This window comes from Sceloporus occidentalis, unplaced genomic scaffold (assembly GCF_023333645.1).
Source record: "Sceloporus occidentalis isolate IW3139 unplaced genomic scaffold, rSceOcc1.0.p SCAF_216, whole genome shotgun sequence".
Taxonomy (NCBI): Eukaryota; Metazoa; Chordata; class Lepidosauria; order Squamata; family Phrynosomatidae; genus Sceloporus; species Sceloporus occidentalis.
Window position 1 is genome coordinate 1,128,063 of NW_028317196.1, and position 10,883 is coordinate 1,138,945.

Sequence of the window (10,883 nt, forward strand, 5' to 3'; positions counted from 1 at the left end):
TCACAAAGTTTTGAAATAGAGGGAAAAAAAACAAAAATAAAAAACAGCAGACCACAATTTCCCATAAATGAAACCAAATTTAGTGTATAGTGATAATAAGCAGAGTATGAGTTGTATATATATTTAAAAAAAAAAACTGTTTAGTAAATGTTTTCTATTAAGATGTTTTTAGAACATAAAATGTGAATGACGGATGTTTTTTTTTTTATAAAAAGAAAGTGTGATGTGTATTTATCCAGGATATCAAACAGCAAGAAATAAAAAAATAATAATAAAACAAAAATTTATCCTGGACAGAGTTTAAAAATAAAAAAAAAAGGGGGGGGGGGAATAAACTAATAAAAAGAAAAAAACATTTTGTCGAACCACTTTTGTTTTGTAAAAAAGTTATCATGGGTGGTAGGTGGAGTGTTAATCTACATTACTTTTTTCTTACCTGAATCGTCAGTGAATTATTGAGGGGGAAAAATATGGTATTTAAAAAAAAAATAAAAAAAAATAAGTCTGGTTGTTTAATTTTGATTATGGATATTTTTCAACTGAATAATTAAGACTTTTATGCAACATAGAATTTGCATTCCCAACATTACGACAGACATATCACATAATGAATAGTATAAAAAAAACAGAATAATGAAGTCAGAACAGTAAATAAATGTATTGATGGCGATTAAATATCAGAATACTTGTTTAAAGAATTAAACCACCACATTGAGTCGATCCCTCAGCCTGATGAACGGATTGCTGAACAATCCCATTTATTCTCCCGGATTACTCAGGTCTCCGTATAAAACGTGTCTTTTCCCCATTGTACAGGTTCCAAATTCTGTGCATCTCTGACATAGTTTCTCTACTTATAAACCTCTAAAAGTCTTTATTTCCGTAAATAAATATTTTCTTTTTTCATTTCTGTTCTTTCAATTGTTTTTTGGTTTTTTTTTTTCAGAAAAGTTGTGGAATACAAGGAGAAATGGATCCAGTTGTCTTCTGACTGCACCTCCCAAGTGATCTCTTTAAATAGAAGTGGAAATTTAATATGGTCCTTAATCTGGAGTCTTACTTACAAACAAACTGATCGACAATCTCTGTGCATTTCTTGCATTTGACGTAACAGCACCAATGAAACTTGCAATGGCACCTCTCAGTCTGAACCGTTTTGAACTGGTCGTACCCTCTTCCGCAGCACATGAGCTCACATCCATCCATTCCCTCCGACGTTTTATTGCACAGCCTGCCCTGGGTTCCCAAAGACCCCGTACTCTCGTTACGAACACAATAGTCTGGGCTTGGGTCAATGTAAACCAGATCGTACGTGGTGGGCAAGTTGAACTTGCTGTTCACCTGAACGAGCTTCCCTCGCGTATTCAGCTTCATGGCAGCGGCGCTGTCGTATTTCTCCTTTAAGAGGTCGCCGACTTTGCGGAAGTCGGCCAACTGAAGCCAACAGGTCTTCAAGCTGCAAGATCCAGATACGCCATGGCACTTGCAGGCAACATCTGCCAAGTTACTTACGGCCTGGGGGGGGGGGGGAGGCGAGAAACAGATTAGAGAGTCTTCTTGACAAATACACATAACCAAGAAAACAAAATGTGGTAAATAATCCATTCTTCATACTTGGCCCTAGAATAAGTTACTAATAAAAGCAAAAACTGAAGGTATAGTTCAGGGGCGTCAAACCTGCAGCCATCCAGCTGCTGCAGGACTACATCTCCCATAATGCACTGGCTGGCCGAGGAGTATGGGAGATGTAGTCCTGCAGCAGCTGGAGGGCCGCAGGTTGGACACCTCTGGTATAGTTGAACCAATATTAGTATTTTTGAATAATACCGAACTTAACAGGAAAAGAATGTTGCTTATAGTTGTAATAACCTAATGAGCCGATGAGGTTTTATTTACTGTATGTAATTTATCAAAAATAATCATTTGTAAGATTTCTCAGCTTCTTGTAATAAAAATAATCCTACAAAAAGGAAAATGCCAAAACAATATATAAAAATAAAATCCCCTTTGTCTGGCGCTGTCATTGGCAAATCATAATTCATTATATATTGTGGGGGGTTTTTTTTTTTAGGACTTTGCGATCCACTCACTGTTTGTGAAGTTGTGACCAAGGACGCTTTTATAAAACAAAAAAAACTTCATCTTTAATAACTCAAACTGAAACAATGAAATTAGCTTTATTTGTACTGGATCACATTTCTAATTCCTTACTGCATAATCTGATTTAGGCAACGTTAAAATGATTAATAATGGTTGATATTTTTCACGCACTTGAACTAGATTTCCCCAGGTGCAAAATTGGGATTCCAAATGGGAACTCAATCTCCGACGTTTCAAGAGGTCGGTGACTTCCTCGAACCGCAAAGCTTGGTCTATATTTAAATTGTGCGGGGAAGGGATTGCGTGACATTCTTGGAAGCTCTTCACCTCTATGTTCTAAATTGAAATTACTCCTAAACAAAGTGCTTCTCGTGCTGATGCAGCCTCTTCACGAGTGGACGGAGATGACCATGTTTATGGCCAACTATAAACCTGATGAACCCAATCTTGACAAATTCTTGAAGCCAGATTGCCCTAGCCATAAATATGTTACTTTTGACACCTAGACATTCCAAAGTCTTCATAGGATGTTCCTCTTTCTTGGCAACTTTATACTACAAACATTTGGCAATCTCTCAAGAAAAAAAAAACCTAGCTTTCTTCTTTCCCACCACAGGTGGGACCAAAACCCCCGAGAAGTAGAAGGATTTAAAAGCCAGCTGTTCCCGACGTGTAGACTATGATGTCCACCACCGAAAATAAACATATGTCCCACATTGGATTTATTTTCAGTTTCACCGATGGACTTTGGCGAATTGGCTTTAATAATTCAATAATAGTCAAATATTGCAAAGACCTGAACTCCATTTATATGCCTGTTGCACCAAAAAGAAAGTCTCTTTTGTGGCTAATTAGCCCAATAGCTCCTTGGCTTATTATTATTTACGTGCTTGGAAATGACTCTTATTCTGATAGCACCTAATAAACATCTTAATGACACAGAAAGAAAATAGATATTAACTAACATGGATTCCACATGAGTTCCCAATAATACGAGTGCCCAATAATATTAATCTCTCATTATCCATCAAGACTAGATCCTTTAAAAAGGTCAGAGTTAAGGAATGTTGGTTTCAGTCATGGAACACTAATTATGTTATTGCAAATATCTATTAAATAAAATATAGGACTTCATGTTTCAAACCAGTCATAGCTCCTTAAGATACAATGTTGAAGGTTCTATTACTTGGCCCTTGCCAGTATGTGGTCCCTGTTATGGTTGCCCTATCTACCAGACAAATACTAAGCCTCATCATGGATAAAATCGGTTGCTGAAAGTTTTTATACTCAATTTCCATCCATATTCAGGAAATTTTAGTTGGCAGGTAGCAATAACTAGGAGATGCAGATATTAGGAAGATGCCACAAGGGGACCATCTGGCCAGGTCGGTCTGTTCTTATAGGAACACAAAACAAATGGGATACAAAGACCCTGATAAGAGCCATTCTGCTAACCCAAGTAAACCTCTCCTGGTCTTGTCTTATATTAAGGATAGAGCAGGCATTCTAAATGTGGTCACTGACCAAAAAATGGAGATATCTGAGTTATTTTACAGCAGCCTCAGGTCTGCAAAAGGGGCAGAAAAACCCTGAAGCAAAAAAGTGGGGCATTAACCCTTTACTCCTTAAAAAATTAAGTGATTAAAAGGGGATCAGGCTTTATTCCTTTACCTGAAATATCAGTTTAATTAACACAGAAGAAACACTAAGTAACAATCCAGGAAATATAAGAACGACACTGCTGCTGAAATGGATATAAATATAAAAGCATCTAATTTAACTCCCCAATTATTTGAGGGTGACTTACCCTCCTTCCTGCTTCATTGTTGTGGAGATTCATCATTGTCCTTGCACTCTCATAGGAACCCTTCTGGTAGATCTTCTCTCGTTCTCTGGCATCCACAAACTCTTTTGCAAACCTGTAGCCATAATCTAAATTATCTCCACAGCCACCCCAAAGCCAGTCCCGGGGCAAATCCTTGGGTCTAGCTGCCCTGCTGCAGCCACAGGTGGAGAGCTCCCCCTCGCGACAGGCTCGGCTCACTGCATTCACTACTCCTGCAGCACTGATGGCATATGTGAAGGCAGTCTCCCTGCTTCCTGCAGAAACAAGGACAGCTCTTGAGCCCCAATGCCACGGATTCCCACAGGCTCAAGACATTCACATATAGAAATTATACATCCAGTTACCCCACGTACACCCTTTACTGACATTCTGGAGAAAGTTCAGTGGAGGGCAACTCAAAAGGTGAATGGTTTGCTGGATAGAAATGTTCAGGAACCAATGGGGGGGTCTGGCTTGGGGGAGAGAAAATAGAGAAGAGAAGGGAGAGAGGGCATTTAAACACTTAAAGGGGTTTAATAAAAGACAGGAGGGAAGCTTGATTCAAAAAGGAGTGTGGTAGGTAAGTGGAACAGCCTCCCATCAGAAGTGGTAGAGGGTAATACAGCCAGGAAATTTAAACATGAATGGATTCTAGATTTTTGTGTATAATATATATATATATATATATATATATATATATATATATATATATTGGGGGGGGGGTTATATTTATTTTAGCCTTTAATATTTTTAAGTAACTCACAGGCAGATTTTTGACCAAGAAAAAAGTTTTAGATTAAGGGCACTTTGATTACCCTGCAGGAAAGAGTTAAAAGTCTCTTGTTTTTTTTATTTATTTTTTTAAGTTGTAGTGAAAGCTGTATCTGTTCATCAGACCAAGAGACCCTGAAGCAGAAATATCTCTTCCTATGAAATGAAACCAATATGGGCAACATGTTTAGGGAACACTTTCCATAATAAATGAATTCTATTAAAATACTTTGTTTCATTGTATCAAATAAAAAGGGTCACTTTTTATAAAGTCATACATTGTATTAAAAACACCCCCTTGCTCAGAATGCACCTTAAAAACACTGAAAATGTAGAGTTTTAAAGCCATTGCAGAAATCCTTCAGGGTGTTTATATTAAATTATGAGAAGCATATTCTGTGCAGACCCTGAAATGTGAGCACTGTGTGTATGTGAATTGCATATTGTCTGCAGGCTGCACACAGGCCACAGGACAGCTGAGATCTTACATCTAATGGCACAAAATATAAACTCTGTCCTTGTGATGGATAAGCTCTTCTAAAAGCTAAAAGGGGATAAAAAAATACTCTGTTAACCCATTAGTCTCAGAAAGCCTGCAATACAAAGCATGGCATGTTTTTTCCCCTTAAACTTTAGGAAGCACTTCAAATTATTTTAAGCTTCTTTAAAGTTTTAAAGTTTGCCAAAATGCTCTTTGGGGGTATTGCAATGTTCTGTTTCCCCCAGGTACTGAAAGGGTTAAACCAATTTCAATAATATATATATATTTTAATATATCTGCAGGTGTTTGTAAGGATATGAATTCAGAAATAAACAATTGAGGTTCCCTCCCTAGATTTAAAAAAAATTAAAAAAAAATTTAAAAAGCCTAAATGATGCACTAAACCTTAACATAACAAATGCATATATTCAAAAATGAAAGTTTAATTGACAAATGAATTTCGAGGAATGTATCTGCATTCATCTTTTGTATGCAAATTTTATACACAATATTTTTAGAGCTAAGTGTGCAAAATGAGGAATATTTTGCTAATTTTAAGAGACAGGGAAAGACACACTGATGGACTAAAAATTACCATTAAAAAGTTCCTCCAAAAACATGAATTCAGGCCCTTCATTTTTATTTCAGTTAATTTCCAAGAAATAAAAAAAAATCTGATAGATGGGGATATTTTGTTTTTCTGGTCAGTTTAAGAAACTGAAGCCTTGTCTGACACCGATTCCTCGGCCTCAATGAAAGCTCCTTTCAAGGTCCCAGCCAAAGACACTCTCAGAATTTGGGCATAAAAAGCAGCAGTTACTTTAAGTGGCTAATTGCACTTTCTAAATTGCCTTTTGATTAACTCTTGAAGTACCAGAAAGATGTGGTCATGCATTAAATAGGATTTGGGTGGTACAGATGACTCTGGTACCTGAAAGGTTAACAAATAGACTCACCCCCTCCCCAGACATCTTAATTATATATTTTTTTATAGATAATATGTCTGGGGCATTGGGCTGTCACATAGTACTCAACCCAGAAGAGGAGAACATCTCATGGATCCAGATGAAAGGATAATGTGGACTTAATGCTTTAAGGAAGAGGGAATTTATCCATATTTGAATTATTAGATGCAAAATATATATTAAAAATAATCTATTGTACAACTGTACGTATTTGCATTAACAGTAATAATTCTGCGCAGATTTTACAATTTAGTCTTCAAAACAATTTAATGCATGAATTTCGATTAAATTAAAGTCTAGTTGGGCTGAATAGGGGTTAATACGGATAACCGTGCGGAGATTAATTCATTTGTAAATAAAACACACATTTATTATTTTTAAATGGGTTTTTTTTTCTAGAACACACAGAAGTCTAAATCTAGATTTCAGAAAACAGAATATGAAGTTAATATGAAGCCAGGTTTTTTTTGTATACAGTGTAAACCGCCCGTAAAATATTACAGGTCGCTTTTAGATTGTCAGCTCACTGGGTTTAGGACTCTCCACACAGGCAGTGTGGTCTTGTACTGGTCTTGTCCTGTACTGCGCTGCTGAATATGTTGGCGTCGCCCCTGCGAATGGAAGGGCAAGAGCGGCTCTTACCTATCTGCATGACTCTGCCAAATACCGACGTGTTGTCCACGGTGCTGCAGTTCCACCTCCGGTGCCTGAACTGGTACTGGCACTCCTTGATGCCCGTTTTGGCCCCTTCCCCTATGTACTGCATGTGGTCCTGGTACAGCTGGCACAGCTTCTTCTGCCCCTGGGAGAGGCCGGACAGCTGGCTGCACAGGGGCTGCGCCCCAATAATGTACACTTCGGGGATCTGCACCGGATTCATGGCCAGGGACCTAGGCAAAGACACACAAAGGGGGGGGTCACAAACTTTACCCTTCAAACGCCGGAGAAGCCACCCCCTGCCAGAGACAGGGGTATATAGACCGTAAACACGGTGAGGCTGGGGGTGGGTGGGAATTTTAACCATTCAAATGCCAGGGGTCTATATTATAAAATGAGATGAGGGATTTTAACCCTTTAGATATGAGTGTGTATAATTATAATAAATTAGGGGTTAAATAAATTTGAGGCTCTTAACCCTTAGAGTGCCCGAGTGGGTTTTTAGACTCCTGGTCAGGGACTTAGTTAAAAGAGAGACCCAGGAGGCCAGATATTTTTAGGGATTCCCAACATAAGCAACAGAGACTCCGAGGGTAAAATGTTTTTGTAAAACGATTTGATAAGAAACACCACAGCTCAGGTGAAATCGCTGGCCGATAAGGGGTTAACATGACAATAAATCACAGAGCCTTGTCAGGGGCTTGGGTGAACAACAATATTTACAGAAACATTGAAAAATTGAACTACATTGTATCATTCAGCGAATAAAAAACAAACAAACAAATCTATGTTTAACGCCGACATCCAAGAGTTAAACGTGGATTTAAAAAACAAAAAACATCTCAGTGCATTTTTTTTATCCCAAAACATGATTTATCCAGATCTACAGAAAATAAATGAATACGTCCTTATATTTTTGTCAATCTCAGTTTTTAGCCAAACTGATTTTTGTTTTTAAAGTTTTTTCAAAAAACTAAAATTGTCAAATCAATATTACAAAACCTTAGCAGGCGATTGCCTTATTTTTAGTTGCTTATTGTTCCTTTTATTTGTATAATAAAAGAAATAAAAAATAAAAACCTAAAACCGCCCTGTTACTAATATTCTAAACAAACCCCGGTGATTTATCTAATCTGCAGAATAAATCAGACATTTAGTGATTTTTTAAAAAAAATTACATTAAAATAAGCGACAGATCTTTTTGGATAAATGAGAGATATAATTAAAGGGTTACTTACCACCACGAACCGGCTCTCACCACAGCCTGAGACATACAACTCAGGGTGACCAAGAATAACACAAGGTGCCTTGAGATCATTGCACTGCCAGGTACCCCAAATCCTGAACCCCTTAATAATCCCAAGGGTTTCTGAAAAAAATAAATATGCATTTTATATAAAACTGTAATGGATTTATTAAAAAAAAAAAATAAAAAAAATACAAAGAAGGTAAAATGCAATAAAAAAAAAAATCCGGTGGAACAGAAAATACCAGATATAATTGCAAAATAGAATTCTATGTTCTGTTACAGTTTTTAAAATCACATAAGAATTAACAAAAATTGGCAATATGCATATGCAATTATGTTTCTAATATATGTGCAAAATAATTTATTTTACACACCCGGACTATAATTTATAATCTAAAAAAGCATGAACCCTCTAATGGAATTTGGCAATTGTCAGGGTGTCCGTATATTTTGGGCTTGTTTGGGGATGATGGGGACAGATAGGGATATGATGCATTCTAAACCCAAATGGGAATTAGAGAATCACATTGTTCCAGGGAATGTATAGCCCTCTCCCCTCCCCCTCTCAGGGCAGATTTGGGATATAATGCTTTAATTAATGAGCCTTCTTGTACCAGCCTCCTGCCTGCTAACAGATTCAAAAGGATATCAGGGACATGTAATAACTACTAACAACACTGAGATTGAGCAATCCCACAGCTGTCAGGACCACAATACTCATTACTAATCTATCTGTATGAGTCTGCTAGATATTCTGTAAGGGGAAGAAAAAAATGGGATGGATTTTAGGCAAATACCTAAACTTTTCAATGATACAAAGAGAAAAAAAAAAAAACATATTGCAAAAAATGCCTTTCTGGGTATTGTACTCCTGAAGCCCTTGACCAAGAGGTTGATAGAAACCCCTGAGCAATAAACATTTCCCTCCACAAATATTCTTCCAAATACCCCAAGGCAGATTCTAGATCAGAAGAGTCTGCCCCAGTGACAAGTAACACCAACCATCTCTTTCCTTCTCATCCTTTATCTTCCTCCCCATAAAAGATCACAGCGGATCCCAACAGATCCTTTTAAAACCTGGTATTTCTCCTGGTGAAACTTTATATCTGGTGCCCCAACCATTTCTGCCAGGAATCCCTGCCTGTCCTCACCCAGTCTCTTTATTTTCTGCATTCACTAGACATGTATGTACCGATAGCTTACTATAAACGCTATAGCACCATTCTACAAACCCTAAAATAATTGTTTTAACTGTACTTAGACAACATTCCCCATTTTTGTATATTGCTTTTATTTCGCAATCCAATACAATCAGAATATCCCTCGGTATCCCATATCTATTTGTCACCCAGCCCCTACCTTAAAACATTACCACCCAGAAATTATTATAACACACCCAGCCCCCCCAGGGGGGGGAAATGATATCAATTATTTCAGGGGAACTGCTTCATCAATCATCAGAACATAAAGCTAATTATCAGCACATAATATCGAACCCTGTGATAGTTTTAGAAAGTATAAAATGTATCCAGCTTCCAGTTCACAAAAGTATTTCATTGTGTTTTTGTTTCTGAAAATGTTTAAAATTTTAAAGTTTCATTTTCAAAAACAAAATACAATGTTTCAAATAATGTTTCATTGTATGCAAGAATTTGTTTATAATGCTGGGAAATAAAAAGTGCAAATCCAAAAATGTAATTTAATTCCACCGAAAACACTAGAAGTTCTGAAAAAAAAATGAACATAATATTTATGAGAGAAAAAAAACATTGTTTTTTTTCATGGGGTGAGGGGCAATTGTTTTCGAAACGTTTTCATTTCTGGTTTAGGTTTGTTGGGTTTTTTTTGTTGCTTTGTTTTTTAAATCTAAACTCACATTCAAGTTGATACATTAGGTGTTTGAATGGTTTATAATACTTAGTAAATCAAATCGTATAACAAGCATTTTGTGGACAGATTTCTACCTAAATTCCTACTGTTTTAAGTACAAAATAAATGATGCATATTCTTTTTTTATTCTAAACCTCTGTGTATACACAGACAGATACATCTAAGAAATTAGACTGTAAAATTGCTCAACATTTAATTACATTTGGAATGAATAAGATGAATTTGTTGCAGCAAAATCATATTTCATTTTTGTAATAAATTTAAACATGGTAGTTGAAATATTAAACAGTCCTGATATTTTAAAATAAATTTAAAAAGCCCTTAAATTATTAAATTAACCAATAGCCACGTTTCTTCTTGAAACATGTTTCTTTGAATACATAATCTAAGGGCTCTGGTGAAATAAAAAATAAAGGATCTAATGCCATATGTGATTAAAGACTCCTGTTAATAATTTCAAAACTAATCTAATATGTTGCATTTCATCATTGCATTAGGAGACTGTAAAACCAGATTTGCAAATAAAAATGTGGATACAATTCCATACAAAGACTTAAGACTATAAAATGTCTATTGGGAGAACTGTTTGGTGGGGTTAGGGGGGTCTGCTTTTTATTTGGATTCAACACATGGGGGCCCCCTTCTCATTCTGGAGTTTGCAGAATTTAAGAAAGAGATGCAATTAATTCCATGTTGTGGGGGATGGGTGAGGAAAGGGGTGTATATACTTGTCAATGTAATATACAGGAATTTTATGATTCTAAGAAACCAGTTTGGACATAAACAGCATTCAGGTAGTTGAGAAAATTGGAATTAAATATTTAAAATAACAGCCAGAAAACTCATGTACAAGGAATTATTTGGTGATTTATAGATTAGAGGTGTTGGGTTAAATAACTACAGAAGATGGGATTCTAAGATTTGTATTTTTATTTTTCTTAAACT

The 10,883-nt window shown here is 36.4% G+C and overlaps 1 protein-coding gene across 1 annotated transcript; it reads right to left on the bottom strand.

Moving 5' to 3' along the window:
* Positions 1-1,056: 1,056 nt before the first annotated feature.
* On the bottom strand, positions 1,057-8,129 carry LOC149277368 (protein Wnt-5a). Its single transcript, XM_089503042.1, has 4 exons — positions 8,038-8,129; positions 6,785-7,032; positions 3,908-4,200; positions 1,057-1,515 (listed from the first exon to the last, which is right to left on the bottom strand). The coding sequence occupies exons 1-4, from the start codon at positions 8,115-8,117 to the stop codon at positions 1,057-1,059; spliced, it is 1,080 nt and encodes a 359-aa protein (XP_089359168.1). The 5' UTR covers positions 8,118-8,129.
* Positions 8,130-10,883: the final 2,754 nt, after the last annotated feature.